This window comes from Dreissena polymorpha, chromosome 5 (assembly GCF_020536995.1).
Source record: "Dreissena polymorpha isolate Duluth1 chromosome 5, UMN_Dpol_1.0, whole genome shotgun sequence".
In the NCBI taxonomy this organism is placed as follows: domain Eukaryota; kingdom Metazoa; phylum Mollusca; class Bivalvia; order Myida; family Dreissenidae; genus Dreissena; species Dreissena polymorpha.
In genome coordinates, this window is record NC_068359.1 from 5,408,534 (window position 1) to 5,431,959 (window position 23,426).

Here is a 23,426-nt window from a genome sequence, read left to right on the forward strand (position 1 = left end):
AAGTAAATATTATTGCAATCCGTTGATATTAACTGTCTGATATCGGGGCTTGAATGTTGCGCACCAAATTCCTTGCGCATCAATATAGACAAAGAAGGAGAACTCTCGCTATTAAAAAGATAGAGTGGACTATTGACGCCAAGAGTCTGCCAAAGCAAAAATCATCAAAAGACTCTTAGGCGGCAATTTATATTGACTACGCTGAAAGTAGACCTCGCGCATTATAACACAGAACGCAGACCGTCATAATGTATAGCGTAAGAGGAAATGTATCAGTAAAAAAGAATACACAGCATGTAACAGTAACCACAGGAGTTTTAAATTCTATCCATAAAGCTAATCTAATGGCTAAATAAAAAATACTCTATATAGTATAAAGACTACAGGAATGAAACGCAGCAGACCCCGGACCCGCCCATTTTCCAGTAAACAAGGGAAATTACTGGAAAAACAGGGTACCCTACATCGACCCATGGTACAATAATCAAAAGGCCGGTAAAAGAAACTACGAACACTGCTTACCGTGAACTACCTTCCTCTTAATTCACAATTATTCAACACTTTCCGCTCATCGTCGGATCCATTGCGTGTTGTTGTTGTTTTTTAGGCTAGATTGCAATCTACCGTACGCAGTTGTTTACCACTATCGACGAAGCGGGGGTTTGGGGCGGTAGCTCCCGATACTAAGGAAATATATAGGATAAAAAGGATAATTAGATGTTGCGTTAGGTGTTAGGTATTGGGCGCTTAGCAACGATACAATTATACGCTTTTCCATTCTTTTTTACGTACCGGTAACGTGCAATCGTGGAAAATGGGCGGGTCCGGGGTCTGCTGCGTTTCATTCCTGCAGTCTTTATATTATATAGGGGTATTTCTTTTATTTAGCCATTAGATTAGCTTTATGGATAGAATTTCAAACTCCTGTGCAGTAACACATGTCTGACCTCACTAAATATATGTTTTTCGTGTTGTTATAAAAATAATATGTCGATGAACAGCACAGCAAGAAAATCCAGCAGAAGAAAAATCCAGTATATGTATAAATTGAGCTTTTTAATTGAACCGATAATAAAGATTAAGCTCAAGTAAAATAATAACAATTTAAATGATGTAGAAAATACACCAAAAATGATGACATCACTCACATAATGTGTCAAAGATAAAGCTCATAAAATATATATGTTTAATTATAATTCTTTACTGAATTCAGATATATTGTTCGCGGAATAAAAATCACATGAAAAGAATAGTTCATAGTATTCACGTACATGCATAAAAACATTGTTTTTTATAAATAATAATCGGGCGATAATGTAGGGTTAAAAGTGTTGCCATGATTTAGCTTTATTACACTAGAAGAATGAACATATTCCAAACAAGCATGCTTTCTCGCGTTTTTATAGACAATTTTTCTTTAAACTTGATAACTTGGACATTTCATTAACTTCTAACTATGTGGTTATACATGTATTTGCAGTCAAACGTATTTACCTCCGTTGTCATGTAGTGTCCACTCTACTTCCGATTCCGCGCGCAATTAGATCATTTTAGATGAAAACGATTATTTGTTCATCAAACTCGGCGAATGAGCATTTCACGAAATGTTTTAAAATTTTACAATTTGTTCTCAAGTAATAATTTTATGAATGGATTTTTACTCACCTGACACGAAATATTATACGGGTAAATCCTAATGTATGTTCAATGAGCGCGCATCATGCAAAGAATGGCGGACAATTCTGTAAAGCGCATGCGCACACTAGTTAGTTGTGACCTAGCTGGACACACTCGAGTAGTCTTGCCTCGTATAGCACAGAAACAATTGAATACATGTGTAAATCTATGATAGTAAAGCATTCATGTATAATTGAAGAAAAATAAATATTAAAAACTGCATGTCAGAATTTTGTATACCTTGCAAAAATGAATTAAATACATGTATTCAACCTATGACTAACACACAGCATTGATCTTTGAAGAAGAGCTTTGATAAGTTTGGTAATAAGTTCAATCTTAGCATACTGGTAAGCATCAGAAACAAGGCAGTTTGTAACAACAATTAAGAAAATTCAAACAACAACTTACAATAATAATTTTTTAAGTAAACAGCTACACGATGAATTTGCAAGAATACTCTTTATAAGTTAAGCATTCATAAATAGAAGAAGAAATGAAATAACATTAAGACATTCATACAGCTACACACTACATCTTTATATATTTAATATCCGACAAGGCAACATTGTAGTTCGTGGTAGACAACGCCTCCGGTTCTCAACAGAGCACATAAAAGGGCGAGTGTTTACAGAACATATACCCAATTTGCAGCAGAACACAGAATAAAAAGGTGGAGTTCGAATGATAGCTTGCTCTCCATTAGAAACAGCTGAGAATGCAATAAGAAATTGCTTTTTTAGGAAAATTGGATTGTTTACTACTAATATTTTTATTCTTTTCAATAATCATTGTATGCGGAAAAAAGTGTTGTGTCGCAAGAAAGTATCCAAACATTATATACCCCATCCACACGACTGACGTTCTTACTGCATTTTCACGGCGACCAAGGGCATGACAGGATCGCCAAAGACGCCGTGGGTCCGCGTGAGAACGCTCGCGTCTGCAAACACATGGCGACTTCTGTGGACATTATCAAAGGAAATGCTGATGATCTGTGTTCTTATGCTGCCACGGCAAGAACGCCATAGACGCAAAATAGAGACGCCGTGCTATCGCAGTTGTTTTGTACATGACGCGCGTATGGTGTATTTTGAACACGGTGAAGTCAGCGTTTATCGCTTTTGCTACCTCAAAAATCTTGGGCGGATCGACCGATACCAAATCAGTAGTAAACAACGTCCTTGACAAGAAGTCAGGCCTACTAGGCAAAGAGAACATCCATCTGTTTCTTATTCTTGTATGTTTGATAGCTTTTTTTGAAAACTGCATAATGAGTGTTGAGTGTTTGCTGAACAATTCCACCATAGTTCGTTCATCTTTTTCGTTGTCGTTTTTTGTTTTGACTCCGGCGATAATACGACTGGCACTGTTGTATACTGCGAGTACGACCTTGACAATCTCTCAGGAGAAGACAACGGTGTCTTGTCTTGTCTACCCCAACCACGACGATTGTAAAAGATCAGCATTATTTAAATATGCTAATGTCAAGCCAAATAAACATAATTTTGCGAGCATTGCAAAGTATACCCATCTCAAAATACAGTGCATTTTGTATGGGAGAAAATGTTGTCAGAGTTGTATAGGGATTTTTTATTTCAGTTTACATAATATACAAAATGTGCATGTGTTTCTGTTGTTGTTTTTTTTCAAATAGGGGATATCCTGAAAACATGTTAAAATTGCACCACCACTAGATAACTGTCTAAATACCGGTATATTGTTTGTTACGACAATATTCGAACCTACATCGTGACCAATGACTCAAAGAGAATTGTGGGAATAAGAAAAACATATTCATAAATATGTAATAATAACCATTTTCAAACATTTCATTCACAATTTTGAGAAGTAAAACTGTCACAAAACGAATGAATATCATATAAATCATGCTTTAATGACACCACTGATTTGCTTTTATAACTTTATCAAGTTATGATATCATAACTCAACTTTTATAATAAAAAAGTAAAAACATATCTTTATGTGTACCCCAGGTGTTCAATAAGTGACTTTTTAATTTGTAATGCTTTATTTCCTGTTATCGAAAGATTTCCCTCTAATAAAATATGATTTAATAAACAGGTGAAATTTATGCGAATTTTATAGCCATTAAATAAAATAGTAAACCTCCGGATTGAAGGTGTTTCTCAAGAAAATTTGAACTAAAACAATGTTCAATGCACGTGCTATTGACAGGGCTTCTAGCAACAATCAAATACAGGATCGGTCAATGTAGGTCACGTGTATTGTACCAGTATAATTAATGAGCGTATTGACATGTGTTAAAATCCTTTTTAAAATTTTGATAAATAACTTATCATCAATCCATAAGAAAATGTATTCACAAAAAAAACTATAATTTGCTAAAAATAAAAATTAAAAACCAAAAAACAACTCGATCTTACAACTAAAACAAGATCCCCTGAATAATTGCATATTTTGTCTTAATTTTCATAAACAACTCGATCCTTACAACAAAAACAAGATCCCCTGAATAATTGCATATTTTGTCTTAATTTTCATTGTGTGGAACACAATATAGAACAATTATAACAATGCGAACAATTTCGTTTTAAAATTCGTATAAAAACTAAATAGCCTATAAGACATACATACGCTATTTAACGAATGAATGAATTTCCTCGATCATGCTGTCACAACTTTTTGACACAACGGGTTTCCTGTACTGTGGTAATGCAAACAATAGGACCAAAGGCTCCAAAGCGCTCACATTTGACCAAAAGTAACCTAACAGTTCGGAGCTGGCACACAACCGGAATTGCAAACTATAAGTTTTTCATAGTCTGCACCCCCACCACTTGGCAGACATATTTTCCAACAGACAAAATTCATTTTGTAATCAACCCAGAAATCATACGAACAAATGTTGTGATCAAGTTTCATGATTTCATTATGATTGAGCAAAATCATGATTTCTACAGTGTTGAAAAGGTATAAATAGTGCAATTTAAAGGGACTGTCCAACAGTCAAAAACGTCGCTCGACGCGAATCGATATTTTTGCGAACTACGAGGAGTCCTTATATAGCTAAAAAATACCACCGCATTTGACGTGAGCATGGATGGTCGCATGGTAAAGTCAGAAGACATTTTAGTCCAAAACTCCATGACTCTAGGGGTCAGTGGTTCGAGCCCTGTGGAGATTAACGTTTTTTTCTTCTTTTTTAAAATTGTATTCTTAATTTTTACTGGAGATTTTTAGTTCAAGTGTTTAAATTTATCAATATAAAGCATTTAAAGCAGTTAATGACAAGATTTAATACATGCCAACATCTGTTGGACAGTCCCTTTAAGGGAAAGAGTCCGCCATTTTGTTTAAACGGATCGCAATCGGCCCACAGGTGGTTAGCGTGTGGCTATGATATTAATTAGTGAAAACATCATTTTGAATGATAAATAATCATATTATAACGAAAAATTAACTTTTCTGAAAAAAAAAATATTTCACTATCAAATATATATATAACAAGGTATGCAACTCAAAATCAGCCCAAAACGGGGTGCATCGCTTTGAACAGCCATATCTTCATAAATTTTGCAGCGATTTTCACGATCTCGGTCTTATTCAACGCAGAAATGAATTTCCTTTCTGGAAATGTATATGTCTTGCAATATTTTTACAAATGCTGGGTCAACTTTTAAGAAATAACACGATACACAACACGCATGACCCAGTTGACAGTGATCATGCTGTCTTTAAGACTGAAATCTTCACGGAGTAAAGGGCAACTTCCCTACAAAGTTCATGTAGTTCGATACCATAATTCAATAAAACGTATGAAAAAACATTATTACCGTTCTTGTCGTTACATTCTGCATCAAGACTAACTGTCCAGCGCCGTTTGAAACCTTTGTTTACATACATTTCAACTAACTGACATTTTAAACATACGAGTGATTTCATTGGTCCAATGCGGAGGTGTGTCTTTACAACTGGAGATTTCATTCATAAAGAATACATGATCACTGTCAACTGGGTCATGCGTGTTGTGTATCGTGTTATTTCTTAAAAGTTGACCCAGCATTTGTAAAAATATTGCAAGACATATACATTTCCAGAAAGGAAATTCATTTCTGCGTTGAATAAGACAGAGATCGTGAAAATCGCTGCACAATTGATGAAGATATGGCTGTTCAAAGCGATGCACCCCGTTTTGGGGTGATTTTGAGTTGCATACCTTGTTATATATATATTTGATAGTGAAAATTTTTTTCTTCAGAAAAGTTATTTTTTTGTTATAATATGATTATTTATCATTCAAAATGATGTTTTCACTAATTAATATCATAGCCACACGCTAACCACCTGTGAATCGGCCGAGATGTCATTTAAACAAATGTTGAAAGATTAATAAATCTTGGCATAAAAGTGTGCCTTCTACAATGTTTGACAAGGTCTCACAAAGTCATATAAAGAAAATTGCCTTGTCCGCTGGAGACCATTTCGAACTAGATCGATCATGTATCATTAAGGCCAACCATGACGTGTTCTGAGCTAGTTTCAGGTTGATTGCGTCAAAAAATGTAGTGTTCACAAGACGAGGCCAAAGTGAAGTATGGTCCTCGAATTTTAAGAGCAATAAATAAAGCGGGCAGACGAAAAAGTATTCTTACATTTTCAAATCGAGTGATTAAATTTTAAAGGAGAAATAATAAACAAGAAATGTGTTCTTCAGAAACACAATGCCCACTATTGTGCCGCTTTGAAATAAAAAAAATTTACCTTTGACCTTGAAGGATGACCTTGACCTTGAACTTCCACCACTCAAAATGTGCAGCTTCATGAGAACGCCGCTTTGAAACAATTTTTTTGTTTGACCTTTGACCTTGAAGGATGACCTTGACCTTGAACTTCCACCACTCAAAATGTGCAGCTTCATGAGAACGCCGCTTTGAAAATAATTTTTTTGACCTTGAAGGATGACCTTGATCTTGAACTTCCACCACTCAAAATGTGCAGCTTCATGAGATACACATGCATGCCAAATATCAAGTTTCTATCTTCAATAATGCAAAAGTTATGGCCAACGTTAAAGTGTTTTTTTCGGACGGACGGACAGACTGACATACACACATACTGACTGACAGTTCAACTGCTATATGCCACCCTACCGGGGGCATAACAATAGTTACATTACACCATTAGATAATTATTCTGTGTAATCTTTGTATCCAACAAACATAGCAATGATCCTATCACAATTGTCTCAGAGTTGTAGCCCTTTGTTTATTAGCCGTGCAATATTAACGTGTCTCATGAAGCACCAGTTTATGACCATGCTTGATTATTCGTCAGCATGATTGGATAGTAGTGAAGCTGGCTTTAATTTCTCTTGTATTCATATTTTTTTTACACAAGCCAAGCTTAAGCTTAAGTTTTTTGTATTGCGATAAAGTGTGTAATAAATCAAGTTAACAAAATATTAGAAGCTATTAATCAAACACTATGTTTATCAACTACAGAACTTAAATACTATTTTGCATAATACTATCATCTTGATAGTATCATGATATAAGGGATGCCAGCTTCAACTATCGTTTGTTATTAAACATTCTTATATTGATACTAACGATGTATGTTACAAGGTTTTAGTCAATTTAGTAAAATACAAGTGAGTTTTAAAGGAAATCCTATTATCAACCATGAACAAATAATTACGATATTAAATTCTCTGTCACCATAATTTTGAATGTAACTAGAGCTTTGTCACAGACGTGACGAATACCCCGCATTGACACAGAATATTTTGCATGTTGTCTTCACAAAAAACAGCGAACACCATGCTCAATGTTTAAAACGCACTAAGTGACCCGGTGACCTAGTTTTGACCCGGCATGACCCATATTCGAACTTGACCTAGACGTTGTCTAGATACAACATCTGACCAAGTTTGGGTGAAGATCGGATGAAAACAACTTGAAATAGAGAGCGGACACTTCATACGGACCGACAGACCGACCGACAAGCTCACTCCTATATAAATCCCTAAACTTCGTTTGTGGGGGTATAAAAAGCATCAATTACTTTACTTTGTACATTTTGACACTTTTTAAGAGACTAATACTTCAATCAGCAATTGCGTTTTTCTGTCCTGACTGTTTCATTATTCACATTGTCCTTTACGGAGATTTATTATTTAATTAAGTTCAATAACAATCTGATTCCATAAAGGATACACAATGTTCGTATTGCAGTTTTACAATTGTATGCAGTTACCACTCCATCAGTGAATACAATTCGCATTCGAGCGGTATATCAGATCAAAATGACTTCGAGTTTACTTAACCCGTGAAAATGAAGATTTGATTTCAAAAACCTTCGACTAGAAACTGGCAAGTTCAGTGTCTTATGCCCCCACACAATTAGGGGGGGGGGGGGGCGTAAAAATGTTTATGTTGTTGTACAGATACTGTTCGCTCTATATTTGCTTGTTTTTAAATCCACACCTTTTTTTATTTGATGCAGTCGTATTTAAAAACTTGCGTTATGATCTTGTGATGTTATTCCTGCACGTAGAAACACCCAACCTGCGAGTGGTTCCGAGCACAGGTGGTTAGCGTGTGGCTATGATATTAATTAGTGAAAACATCATATTGAATGATAAATAATCATATTATAACGAAAAATGTACTTTTCTGAAAAAAACACTATCAAATATATATATATATATATATATATATATATATATATATATATATATATATATATATATATATATATATATATATATATATATATATATATATAGTTATATAAGTAAAATGTAATAATCCAGATTGTGAATATTATATAATAAAAGTAAAAACACGTGTCTGGGATTTTAAATATATATTGATTTAGCATTATATATTTAAAATCCCAGACACGTGTTTTTACTTTTATTATATATATATATATATATATATATATATATATATATATATATATATATATATATATATATATTAAAACAAGGTAGTTAACTCGAAATCACGATTTCATGAATCCGGTCTTATTCAACGCAAAAATGAATTTCTTTCGGGAAATGTATATATCTTGTTATATTTCTACACATGGTGGATCAAATTTTAAGAAATAAAACGATACACAATTCGCTTGACCTACTTGACAGCGATCAGACAGTATCCATGAATGAAATCTCCAGGCGCAAAGACACACCACTGCATTGGACCAATGAAATCACTCGTGTGTTTAAAATGTCAGTTGGTTGAAATGTATGCAAACAAAGGTTTCAAAGGGCGATGGACAGTTAGTTTTGATGCATAATGCAACGGCAAGCACGGTTATAATGTTTTTTTTCATACGTTTTATTGAATTATGGTATCGAGGTACATGAACTTTGCTGGGAATATGCCTTTTTCTTCCGCGAAGTTTTAGATACTGTCTGATCGATGTTAAGAGGGTCATGCGAGTTGTGTATCGTGTTATTTCTTAAAAGTTGACCCAGCATTTGTAAAAATATTGCAAGACATATATATTTCCAGAAAGGAAATTCATTTCTGCGTTGAATAAGACCGAGATTGCAAAAATCGCTGCACGATTGATGAACTTACGACTGTTCATAGCGATGCACCCTGTTTATATATATATATATTTGATAGTGATTTTTTTTTATAGAAAATTTGATTTTTCGTTATAATATGATTATTTATCATTCAAAATGATGTTTTCACTAATTAATATCATAGCCACACGCTAACCACCTGTGGTTCCGAGCATACCTGAAATCAAATCAATTGCCGCCTTAAAACATCAATTGATGATTGTCGATTCCCATATTATTGTTATTTCATATGCTTAGAACTTTTTTATATTTTCATTTGGGAATGTAAACCCTACATACAGAGTAAAAAACTAGAAATTGTCAAGATCTGGAGAGAATTTTTGTGAATGCAGTGTCTACCATTTAACCCAAACGGAAGATAACGCCGCAGGGAGTTTCAGAAACTCAAAGTAGCTTAATATTTTTAGATTTATATTTAAAAAAACAAACATGTTATGTAGTAAATAACATTGACGAAAATGAAATTGTATTTTACCAAGTGAACAAAGTTCAGTAAGCAGGATGGAATCAGGATATAAAATGGGCAGGGTTATCTCCCTACAACAAGCTCAATAATTATACTTTATAAATAAGTCATAACAATCCGGGCCTTGGGAACTAAAAATCATAATGTAGTAGTCTATGCATGTTTTTAAAGATATGTGTGGTCTTCAAACACAACACATTGTTTGTTCATTCCTGATTTGTAAGAAAAAATACTCTAATAAACAAGACTCATAACAAGAGATGTGTTCGTCAGAAACACAATGTCCGCTATTGCGCCGCTTTGAATTTTTTGTTTTTGACCTTTGACCTTGACGTTGAACTTCCACCACTCAAAATGTGCAGCTTCATGAGAAGCACATGCATGCCAAATATCAAGTTGCTAACTTGAATATTGAAAAAGTTATGACCAATGTTAAAGTTTTTTTCGGACGGACGGACAGACTGACTGACGGACAGTTCAACTGCTTTATGCCACCCTACCAGGGGAATAAAAAGAGTTATTTGAAAAATCAGTTTATATTATTAAATGCTTTCCTGATCACTATAAAAGCTGTGACAAAGACATGGATTTATGCTTTTCATTTTGTGACTAATTCATACAAAAGATATCAATAAAGCAACACCTGGTAAATGCCCCGCTCCCTGACAGCATTTCAACCATAGTACAACGGGCACAGGTCGTAATCGTATAAAGGAGAAATAACAAACGCAATATTTGGGTTTTGGGATTAGTTTACTAATTAAATGGTGGCTGACTTTTTAATATTTAAAAATTTCTCTCGGGTACACAGTTGAATAATGCAGAGATTTATTGAAATGCTACTATAATAACATCAAATTCATAGTCTTTGTTGCACGTTGGGAACATAAAAAATATGATTGATGAAATATGCAATAACACACATTTATCAACATGATCAACTGTTTAAATTAATAACAAATTGCACATTTATATTTTATGAAATAATCTACAGATATGGAGATACTAAATATGATTTTAGTTTATTTACCTGACAAACAAACATGAAAACGGTCAATGATGGTAATATACATAGATGGTGTTCAGACTACATGTACTATCTTTTACTAGAATGATACAAGTTATAAATATAACTATGCTTTGTAGTTTCATACAATATGTTTTTACAACATCAAAATGAGTTTTTAAACCTTTACCCACTAATATCATGTACCGTTACATACATTAAGGAACATATTTTTTCCGCATAAGATACATGTACAAGTGCAAATACAGCTGTAGAGCAACAAATGACTGAACTTTGATTTAAACATCATTCATTGAAAGCCAGAAAAGGTCATCAGTTTTCTTTACAGATACACAAGGTTGATGAAACCTCGATAGCTTTAAAGAGAAGAATTACTTCACAATGTACATCAAATTATCAATACAAGTTCATAACATCTTATCAAGGGTTGAGTGGGAAACTATGTGCATAACATTCTTATAATTATCTCTTGAAGCTAACATATCACCCTTCATGTCACACACAAATTTGCTGATAGGTCTTTTTTGCTTTGAAGAGACAATAAAAACCTTACATATTCAACATCAAAATGATGCTAAAAGCCTCTCCAGCAATTATGCAAATTTATCCTTGATATAGATGGTCTGCAGTGGTATGAGCTGACCCATTACTGTTATGCTTTGAAGAGACAATAGAAAACTTTCACCACTCAACTATCAAAATGATGCTTAACCCTCTACCATTATTATGCATATTTATCCGTATTGTAGATGGTCTCCAGTGGTATGACCTGACTCATGACAATAGAAACCTTCCATATTCTACCATTAAAAATGATGCTAACAGCTTCTCCAGCAAGTATGCAAATTTATCCTTGATATAGATGGTCTCTGGAGGTATAACATAGACATTTTGGCTATGAAAAGATTAAAAACTTGTACCACTCAACCATCAAAATGATGCTAAAAGCCTGTACAATAATTAAGCAAATTTATCCTTGATGTAGATGGTCTCGGGCGGTATGACCTGACCCATGACCTCCTCCTCAACCCCCTCAAGGGCCCAGGCGTGGTTGGTGATCTCCAGTGCCTCCCACTCATCCTTGAACGCCTTCTGGGGGTCCTGGGGGCCGGCCATGCCCTGCCCTGAGAACTGCTCCTGCATGCCCTTGGTCTGGTCAGCAGCTGGGATGGGACAGGGTTAGAAGTGGGTGGGATTAAACATGTGAGATGTGTCAATTTGAGCTTGGAATAACAGTGTCAATTTGAGCTTGGAATAACAGTGTCAATTTGAGCTTGGAATAACAGTGTCAATTTGAGCTTGGAATAACAGTGTCAACTATATTGTTTAGATAGTGTGTTACAGTTGAAAGAACCATGTGAAAAACATAATTTTGAATAACAGAGAGTACACATTTGATGAAACATATAAAATATATCATTTAAATAACATACTGTACGAGTTGAAATAAACATGTGTACTAGTCTATATATTTTTTAGTAAGAACGTGTAACAGTTGGAACAACCATATGAAGTTGACCATATACTGGAGTGGTAAATAAACAGTTGGTGTAAGATAATTTGTAGTTCACAGGTGTTCATAAAAAATAAAATAAATGTGGACACATTTTTAATTTATTGAAGCCATAAAGAATATAATTATGCATTATATTAAAAGAAAGCCCAGCACAATTAAGTTTCAATTAGACCATAGCATAATGTTATTTCTGAAACTGTGTCAGATGATTCACCTACCATTATCCTGTCCCAGTATTAGGGTATACATGCTGCGCAGGCCAAACACATTCAGGAAGTACCAGGAGGCTGAGCTCACCCTGAAATGGTAGAGAAACATTGCTGACTGCTGGGACCGTACATAAAGATGTGAGTCGCGCTGTGAGAAATGGGGTTAAATGCATGTGCATAAAGTGGCGTACCAGATTAGAATGTGCAATCTGAATTGGCTAACCAGGCACGACACTTTCCACCTAAACTGGATTTTGGTCAAGGAAAGTCTTCCTTTGAACGGAAAATACAATAAAAGCAGAAAGTGTCATTTAACTTTTAAGATGACACTTTAGGCACATGCATTCAACCACCTTTTCACAGAGTGGGGCATATGTATGAACCCGCCTTGCTTTATACACGTAATGGGTTTCAGTCTGGGCCCAGTTGTTAAAATTGTTAACTGTTGGTTAAATTACGCCTGGGTTGATCTCTTTCTTTACAGGCCAGAATATTGCGGTAAAGGCCTTAAATATTCAGAACTAGTTAATGCTGTATCAAATATTCAGAACTCATTAATACCGTGTCAAATATGCAGAACTCATTTATGCTGTGTCAAATATGCAGAACTCATTAATATCTCACCTCCTACAAAAATGACCATATCAGATTGGCTTAGAGGGGTCACGTACGCATGGAGTATTTCCCATACACCCCAAGTAATTTCCATACTACCCAAGTAATTGAGTAGTCGGTTGAGATATAATCGTTACACCATTAGTAACTGACAGTGTATGCGATATACACCCTCAGTAATTAAATACCATACGAGAGCTTCGAGCTTCGCTCTCGTATGTTATGAAATTACCTAGGGTGTATATCCCATACACCGTCAATTACTAATGGTAACTAATGGTAACTAATAATACCGTGTAAAAAATGCAGACTCATAAATACTGTGTCAAAAATGCAGAACTCATTAATACTGTGTAAAAAAATGCAGAACTCATTAATACTGTCAAAAAATGCAGAACTCATTAATACTGGTGTCTAATATGCAGAACTCATTAATACTGTGTCAAATATGTAGAACTCATTAATACTTGTGTCAAATATGAAGAACTCATTAATACTGTGTCAAATATGTAGAACTCATTAATATGGTGTCAAAAATGTAGAACTCAATAAAACTTAATCAAATATGTAGAACTCATTAATACTGTGTCAAATATGAAGAACTCATTAACACTGTGTCAAAAATGCAGAACTCATTATTACTGTGTCAAAAATGTAGAACTCATTAATACTGTGTCAAATATGTAGAACTCATTAATACTGTGTGCAGATTTTGGATAAAGATAAGGATTATCAATTCAACGTGTGCTTGAAAAATTTACCATTGTTATCATAAACAAATAATTAACTTTTTTCATATTTGGACATTGGCGCTGAATTGGCAACCTATTGCTTTCCATTAATTATTGTAGACTGCATTTTGTACTTACACATGGACATACAATCTCATCTAGTTAGCATGTATTATTTTCAAAAGTAAGTAATTACAATGTATTTGATGTCTGAAATGAAATACTCATCTTGAACCTTAATAAGATGGACAATTCCACAATAATTACAAATTAAATTATTAAACTTTTTTACTTTCCTAAAAAATTTCAGAATGAAAATCGTAACCTCAAACCAAATCAATATATGCAGTGCAAAATAATATATAAGCACTGTGCATTATTTAACATAAATAACAGCTGTGATGGTACATTATATGTGTTTCAGCTGTTAAAGTAACATTGCTACTCAAAATCAACGAACATTTTGTACAATATTTCGTAAAATAAACTAAACAATTAAAAATCATTATTCCTTATGGCAATTGCCAAAATTTCAACGCCAGATGTGGTCTGGTAAAATGGATGATTGTAGATACAAAATGCTCGTTTTTATTATTGTTTTGTATTGGTACCATTTTAGTGTTTGTGTGCCGTATGAATAGATATATTCAAGGGAAATTAAAATGGAATTGTGTCACAAATAAAGAAAAACGGGCATTTTGTAGTCACGAAAATCTATGTAATCATACCACATACAGCGTTGAAATTGTTGCTCTTGCTATAAGGAACACTGATTGTTTACGTGTTATTTTACAAAATTCTTCACGAAATTTTTGTTGCTTTTGAGTGTTATAGAGACATTAAATAAAACATTTTAAATGTCAAAGTTTTTATTGCAGCATGCAAAGATAGCCTGCATGCACATAACAATAACCCACCAGGAGGCATCCAACGAGATCAACTCCACCCCTCTCTGCAACATCGGCTTGAAACGGAATGTCAGCGGAAATGGCACCTTGGCTGAAAAAAATATCATCGTTCATGCAAACCAACACCAACAAATGTATTGGCATCTGTCTCTGATGAAATGGCAACTATGTATTCAGTAAAAATGTACAATACTTTTATTATGAGTCAGTTGTGGAAAATAAGCAAACATTTTGTTACTGTTTTTATTTTATAATAGGTATAAAACGAAATTTGTGTTTCTTGTAAATGAATATTTTGGATATTAGATTTTTTAGCATCACAGTTCTGTGGAGTGGATCCTACCATGATCAGGGAGATAACTAAAATATGTTATTTTAATTACATATCCGGCATAAAAAAGGCATTTTAATATTACATCATATGAATCTTGACATTTTACTTTTACAAGTCTTTCAGCTGAGAAGATTTCAAATGTCATCTATGAAACTTTTAAAACTCTTGCCAAAATCAACCCCACAACATACAGTTCATGTAACATGTGTGCCATGGCTAAAAGCAGAGCATGTAGTCAAACTGACAACAATTTTCTCTATAAACCCATTTAGTGCCACTGTTAAAGGACCTTTAAAAAATGGTTTCAGATTTGCAATATTTCGCTGTTGTTATGTTATTTGCGAGGAAACAATAATACATGTACTGATCATTTACCATCTCTAAAATATCCATTATAGCCATCTTATGATGATTTTAAAACCTGAAAATTATCAAGTGTTACAAACACTTAACAATTGAGTAATTTGAAGCGTTCTTTTGTTATCGTATTATTTTGTGACACTACCTGGATTAAGTATATAAAGAAAAAATTCCATAACATGTGTATCAGCGTGGATGGCTAAGTGGTTTAAGCATCAGACTGTTACTCAAAGGGTCAGTGGTTTGAGCCCAGGTTAGGATACCTTTTTTTCTCTCTATAATTTCTTTCTTGTTTTAATATACTGGAACTTTTTAGTTAACATTTATCAATTTAAAACTTCTTATTACACAATCCAAAACGTTCCAAAATCTGTGAACAAGTCCCTTTAAAGAATCTTACTAGTGAGGAAGCCGGAGAAGGCCCAGTTGATCCAGCCCCCAATAACAATCATGGGGAGCATGTTGGTCATGTTACCCTTCAACATGTCGGTCATCATGCTAGGGTCTGAAACAAAGCACATTCATACTGGGACTAGCGTATAATTAACGGCATAAAAAATAAATACATAAAGGACATTGTATATGAAATTGTCACAGAGCCAGCACCAATTAAAAGCATCGCCAAAGTTTATTTACAAGAGTTAATTACTACTCAGTAATCAGTCTTAGACTAGTATTTATTTTTATGAAATTAACAGCCATAAACCCAGGATGCTTTTGTATGTATCTTATTTTCAGTTATGTTATTAGAAAAAATCTTAGATACAATGGTGCATGCCACCTTTTGATTATTAGTAAAAACTTTTACTAACAAGGGCTGTTTGTAAAACATGCATGCCCCCCATATGGGCTGTCGGTTGTAGTGGCAGCCATTGTGTGATACGTTTTTTGTCACTGTGACCTTGACCTTTGACCTAGTGACCTGAAAATCAATAGGGGTCATCTGTGAGTCACGATCAATGTACCTATGAAGTGTCATGAATCGCTCATGATCCTAGGCAAAAGCGTTCTTGAGTTATCATCCGAAAATCATTTTAAAATTTTGGGTCACCGTGACCTTGACCTTTGACCTTGTGACCTCAAAATCAATAGGGGTCATCTGCGAGTCATGATCAATCTACCTGTGAAGTTTCATGATCCTAGGCATATGCGTTCTTGAGTTTTCATCAGAAAACCATTTTACTATTTCGGGTCACCGTTACCTTGACCTTTGACCTAGTGACCTCAAAATCAATAGGGGTCATCTGCGAGTCATGATCAATCTACCCATGAAGTTTCATGATCCTAGGCGTATGCATTCTTGAGTTATCATCTGGAAACCATTTTACTATTTCGGGTCACCGTGACCTTGATCTTTGACCTTGTGACCTCAAAATCAATAGGGGTCATCTGCGAGTCATGATCAATCTACCCATGAAGTTTCATGATCCTAGGGGTATGCGTTCTTGAGTTATCATTCAAAAACCATTTTACTATTTCGGGTCACCGTGACCTTGACCTTTGACCTAGTGACCTCAAAATCAATAGGGGTCATCTGCGAGTCATGATCAATGTACCTATGAAGTTTCATGATCCTAGGCCCAAGCGTTCTTGAGTTATCGTCTGACAACCACCTGGTGGACGGACCTACAGACAGACCGACATGAGCAAAGCAATATACCCCCTCTTCTTCAAAGGGGGGCATAAAAATATGGACTAAAACTACACTATTCTATATTATAAAATTGATACCGGTCATTGGGTTTTTAGCTGGCGTTTCCCTTTCTGCAGACTTTAACTTGAAAATCAGCCCCTTATCTTCTGCATTCAGGAAAGCCTTCCGCATCTGGAAAGACTGAAAATACAAATATCAGACAATAATTATTGTCCTTGTTCGATGAATTTCTTAAAACACTTCAAAAATGCATTTTTAATTTTAATATAAAGTGTATGGGTAGGAGTAATTATTTTTTATAATCATTTAAATATTGCTGAACTGAATAAACATTGAATCATAAAAGTTACATGGTATAGAATCGCGCCACATGTTTGACCCAGGGGTGCTCCAGGGTTGGTAATGGGGCCTTGCATAGTTGAGATTGACTGTATTGTCATAAGAGATGTTCAGTATCAATTTGAAGTAAATCGGTGTAGAAATGAAGAAGTTAATAACCTTAAAAAAATGAGTGAAAATCTCTGACCCGGCCCCACCCAAACCACCATAACTTTTGACCCAGGGGTCAGATAAAAATTCCAAATAATGCACTGTCGCACATATGCTCATAGCTTCCATTTGTGTAAGTTTCAAGCTTCTAGTGCTAATAGTGTAGGAGGACTGAGGAGATAGTGGCCAGGACGGACAGACGGCGCAGATAACCACATAATAGATTTCAAAATTTAAACACGGACCCTAAGATCAAGGTCACAGGGGTCAAAATTTCTATGCGCATGGAAAGGTCTTGTGAAGTTGTCCAGATACACATGCATAACAAATATGAAAGCAATAACTGAAGGGACACAGAAGTAATGAGTTTTTTTTTTAATCGCAGTCGCAGATTTCGAAACCTGAACTTGGACCCCTAGTTCAAAAATTTCATGCACATGGAAAGGCGGTGTCCAGATACACATGCGCACCAAATATGAAAGCAATATCTGAAGGGACACAGTAGGTATGAGCCTTTTTCGAATCACAGTCGCAGATTTCAAAACCTGAATGCTGACCTTAAGTTCAAGGTCAAGGTCACAAGGGTCAAAATTTTTATGCGCATGGAAAGGAGTTGTCCAGATACACATGCATACCAAATATGAAAGAAATATCTGAAGGGACACAGTTGTTATGAGCCTTTTACGAATCGCGGTCGCAGATTTTGAAACATGAACGCTGACCTTAATTTCAAGGTCAAGGTCACAAGGGTAAAAAATTGTATGCGCATGGAAAGGTGTTGTCTAGATACACATACATACCAAATATGAAAGCAATATCTGAAGGGACACCGTAGTTATGGGCCTTTTTCGAATCGCGGTCGCAGGAAAATCTCTGACCCGGCCCCACCCCAACCCCCATAACTTTTGACACAGCGGTCAGATAAAAATTCCAAATAGTGAAACGTTGCACAAATGCTCATAGCTACAATGTGTGTAAGTTTCAAGGTTCTAGTGCTAATAGTGTAGGAGGAGATAGTGGCCAGGATGGACAGGCAGCGGAGATAACCACATAATCCCCACTTTTTCTCCGAAAAGCGTGGGAATAATGAATATTTTAACAATCTCATGATTAAGGTAACAATAGCATTTTTAGGTTAATTCCATGTTACAATAGTGTTAAGCAAAAACAAATTGATAAGATGTTTGTCAGATTTGCGGCACCTAAAATAAAACAAGAGCACCGCCTATCAGGTGCAGACTGCTCATCTATTTTCCTCTTTAAAGGTGAAGGGACCTTTCTCAATACTTCACTCAAAAAGGGGGGAGGGGTGGGGATGGAGAGGGGTGTATAGTCATTTATTACATTATCTTTCAAAAATAAAAATGGGGGGGATTCTTGGATGGGATGGTTGGAAGGTCTTTCAAAAAAAATAAAAAAAATATTATAAATATTTGTATTTTTTTAACAATGTTTATTTTTATTATTTTATTTTTTGGGGGTGAGAGGTGGAGGGGTTGAGAGGGGGGTATAGTGTGGTGGGGTTGTGGTCATTTATTTGATGATCTTTCAAGAGATGTGTTTGTCAGAAACACAATGCCCCCTTATGCGCTGCTTTAAAATTTATTTATTTAACCTTTGACCTTGAAGATGACTTTGACCTTTACCTTTCACCTTTCAAAATGTGCAGCTCAATGAGATACACATGCATGCCAAATATCAAGTTGCTATCTTCAATATTGCAAAAGTTATGGCATCGTTAAATTTTTGGACGGACGCACAGACTGACTGACAGTTCAACTGCTATATGCCACCCTACCAGGGGCATAAAATACGAAAAAAAATATGGTTTGGGTGGAGTCTATTGTGGTATATTAGGTAAGGGTTGTTTTGTCAATGTATAAATCAAATCTGATCATAAATAAAGAAGTTATTGCAATTTTAGCAAAATTTAATAATTTGACCTTGAGATTCAAGGTCATTCAAAGGTCAAGGGCAAAGTCAACTTTCCAGGTACAGTACCCTCATAATAGTATGACAGTATTTGAAGTTTGAAAGCAATAGCCGTGATACTTTAGAAGTAAAGTGGATCAAAACACAAAATGTAACAAAATATTCAAATTTACTAAGTCAAAAAAGTGCCATGATTCTGTCAAAATGCAAACCAGAGTTATGCAATGTGTCCTGTACAGTCCCCTTATGATAGTTAGCAAGTCCAAGTCTGAAAGCAATAGCTATGATACTCTAGTAGTAAAGTGGACCAAAACACAACACTGAACAAAATATTCAATTTTCTAAGTATAAAAGGGCCTTAATTCTGTCAAAATGCCAGTCAGAGTTTAAAAACATAACTCTGCCTGCACAGTCCCCTTATGATAGTTAGCAAGTGTTCCAAGTCTGAAAGCAATAGCTATGATACTTTAGGAGTAAAGTGGACCAAAACACAAAACTTAACCCAATTTTTTAAGTATAAAAGAGGCCATGATTCTGTCAAAATGCCAGTCAGAGTTACATAACTGTGCCTGCACAGTCCCATTTCGATAGTTAGTGTTGCAAGTATAAAAGCAATAGCTTTGATACTTTAGGAATAAAGTGGACCTAAACACAAAACTTAACCAAATTTCTATTGTCTAAGTATAAAAGGGGCCATAATTCTGTCAAAATGCCAGTCAGAGTTACATAAATTTGCCTGCATAGTCCCCCTATGATAGTTAGTAAGTGTTGCAAGTATGAAAGTAATAGCTTTGATACTTTAAGAATAAAGTGGACCTAAACACAAAACTTAACCAAATTTTAAATTTCTACACATTAATCGCGCACATAATTCTGTCAAAATGCCAGCCATAGTTATCTAAGTTTGCCTGCCAAGTCCCCTCATGATAGTAAGTAAATTTGCCATGTTTGAATGCAATAGCTTTGATACTTTATGAGAAAAGTGGACCTAAACACAAAACTTAACCGGACACCAATGCAGACGCCGACACTCAGGTGATGAGTCATGACAATAGCTTTTTTTTCTGAAAAAAATAGATGAGCTTATAATGCACCCCCCACCAGATCTTGTTCTCAACAAAGAGCTATTTTTCTATTCATTTTAGTTAAGCTTAATTTTAAATTGTTTTGACATTAACTTGTTTCACATTAAACAACTTATATTACAAAATAGCAGCATTAAGCTTTTTGGTTGTATTTTAAACAAAAAACGAAACAGTTAAACTGATCCTTAAAATCTTTTGTGACTTCATTGCAAAAGGCTGAATATAACGGCTAAGATATGATGATATATCGCAGGTATTTAAGCTGACATAATGACAGAACTGTCCAAAAACTATAAAATGGTACTCTGCCCTTTTTTTATACGTGAGTGACAGTAGAACAAACATTAGCAAATATTATGGGTAGATTTTAACAATCACTAACTAAATTCCATCGCAAACAAGGGGCAAGATGATTGCAGTATTGGGTTTCTATTTGCAATTTATAGTTTTCAATGATCTTTCAGAGAAATCATTGATTAATATAGCCAAAACCTGTATTAGTAAGACCAATAAAAACCACTGAAGATATTTTGGTTCTAAAAAAAAATAATACAAAAAAAACATACCTGTTTAGGAATATACTTTCCATTTTCTCGCAAGAGTCTACTTCTTATTAAGGTATGACTGAAACAGAGATTTCCAAGAATAGTGACAACTATATATTTCCACATTTTACTAGACAGGGCATACAGGGGTGGCGAAATCAAATGTCCCAGTTGACCGCGTTGTACATTTGCTTGTCTGGGCAACTGATTTTATTCAACTAAGTTGTCAGTGGACAACCAGTCGGGTTGAGGAATACAAAAAAATGCATCTTATTAAAGCCGTAATTAAGTTTACAAAACAGGATGTTGACATGCGATTACATTGTCAGTGCTATTTGTGGAGCAATCCAACTAAAATATGGGCACTCCTGCGCAGTGATCTCCCTTATTCTATAAGACACAGGGAGCAATGCTGGATTTTCAACATTCAGCCCGACTGTTAGACAGTGTACAGACTGGTTTCTTTATTTTTACAATCAGACAGGAAATAAGTATCGAACCAAATATTACAAACACGGTCTACCTTGTTATTTTAGAGGACTTTTAACTGTAAAGATGAAACGTTTTTTAAAACAAGAGCAGCACATACCAGGTGCCACGCTCGGCTGCAAAAGCTTGTCAGAAATTTTTGTTTATATATTTTTTTTAAAGGTCACAGTGACCTTGACCTTTAACCTAGTGATCCAAAGTGGGTGTGGCGTGTAGAACTCATCAAGGTGCATCTACATATGAAGTTTCAAAGTTGTAGGTGGAAGCACTTTGATTTTAGAGGCAATGTTAAGGTTTTAGCACGACGCCAGCGGACGACGAGCAGGCTATGACAATAGCTCGGGTTTTCTCCGAAAACAGCTTCACTAAAAATCTTCAACAACGGAACAGAAACCCGAACCTTTGAGCAGTCAACCTTCCCAAAATCAAAGAAAGATTATGATAAAAAAAGATCTAAATAAACGCACCAGAACTTGCAAATTATACTCATTTTGATTTATTCCACTGTATTTTACATTAATCAATAGATATGTTTATAAATAATTTATATAAACATTAATGGACAAGTGTAGTTCAGCAACGGACAAGTTAAATTTCCTAAATGGTTGTCCGTGGACAAGAATAGTTTTTTTTATATTTCGCCACCCCTGGCATATACAAGATAAGCATTCCATAGCAGTACAAATAAATACCTTGATTTCCCGATTTACACGCGTTTCACACTTGCCGGAAAACATGTACAGGCAATTTTTTTATTTGATGTAGACTGGATAAAATAATCACCATTTTTCCTCGCCAATTTTAAGAAATAATACTATAATAGCCAGTTGGATAAAATAATCGTCATTGGCGATAATGTCTGGCAGCAGCGTGAGCATCCACATCCAAACCTTAAAAGACTCATAGAAATGTTCATTCTTCCCAAGAAAAATGGAATTTATTACCTAACCATGCACATGAGGCAGCAACAGTTAAGATTCTGAAAACCCTCACTCCTTTGTCTGTTATTGCCCCCCTTTTCCACCTATAGAATCTTGCAATGCACATAATTTTAACCTAAATTAACTCCCAACCTTTCGATTAATCCGAAATACTGTTCCACTCAAACACAATATAAAACCCAGAGTGAAACCTACCTATCTTTCACTTGAGTGATTTCCGTCTTCTTCTCTGAGGTTAATAGAATTGTAACATAATGTCTAATTATTCCAACTAAAAAGGTTATTACAACAATGGGTAAAAATACCCAGATTCTGATATCTGAATCAAGCAATAGTTCCGCCATGTTGGTTTTACAAAATATATGGTTCGTAAAAACAGCGAAGTGCTAGGTTCAAGTACACTAATATGCACAAAGTGAATCTTCAGCTGCTTTGCGGGAGATAAACCTTGTTATACAATGCGGCCCTTTAATAATGGTAAGGAACTAAAGGCAAAGCAATCAGGCACTAAAAAGTATATTATGCACTATATCCAATTGCACTTAAGCAAAACAGTGACCATCGTCTTTGAACGGTCAATGCAAAGCGTGTGGACTATTAACCGGTTTTAAGAAGCTCAAAACCACACATTTGGCCCAATTTTTTTTACACGGACTAGGTTATTCAATTAAATAGAAATATTTCAAAACTGGTAGTGTTTATTTTAATTTTGAACGCGATTATTAAAATCGTAGAGTTTTCTTCCACACTTACATAGCGTTTTTTCAATTCAATTACCGTTACGGAACGGTACACTTGTGTCCACAAGGTACGCACGTTCGGTAAATTCAAACAATGTTTCAACGTTTTAAAGAAAACTT

General features: G+C 35.0%; 1 protein-coding gene across 1 annotated transcript; it reads right to left on the reverse strand.

The window, feature by feature from the left end:
* Positions 1 to 10,465: 10,465 nt before the first annotated feature.
* Positions 10,466 to 22,933, reverse strand: LOC127882344 (ER membrane protein complex subunit 3-like). The gene is made up of 7 exons (XM_052430926.1): positions 22,762 to 22,933; positions 21,158 to 21,215; positions 17,163 to 17,265; positions 15,832 to 15,936; positions 14,747 to 14,828; positions 12,493 to 12,572; positions 10,466 to 11,921 (listed from the first exon to the last, which is right to left on the reverse strand). Exons 1-7 carry the CDS (start codon positions 22,908 to 22,910, stop codon positions 11,719 to 11,721), a joined length of 780 nt encoding a protein of 259 aa, XP_052286886.1. The 5' UTR covers positions 22,911 to 22,933; the 3' UTR covers positions 10,466 to 11,718.
* Positions 22,934 to 23,426: the final 493 nt, after the last annotated feature.

What these genes read in the sequence shown, in the direction of transcription:
- LOC127882344 (XM_052430926.1), bottom strand. Translation starts at nt 22,910, where the DNA reads ATGGCGGAACTATTGCTTGATTCAGATATCAGAATCTGGGTATTTTTA. An exon ending in CTTCTCCGGCTTCCTCACTA is followed by an intron (nt 14,829 to 15,831) that starts GTAAGATTCTTT and finishes TATTTTTTTCAG; the next exon opens with CCAAGGTGCCATTTCCGCTG. An exon ending in AATACTGGGACAGGATAATG is followed by an intron (nt 11,922 to 12,492) that starts GTAGGTGAATCA and finishes GTCCCATCCCAG; the next exon opens with CTGCTGACCAGACCAAGGGC.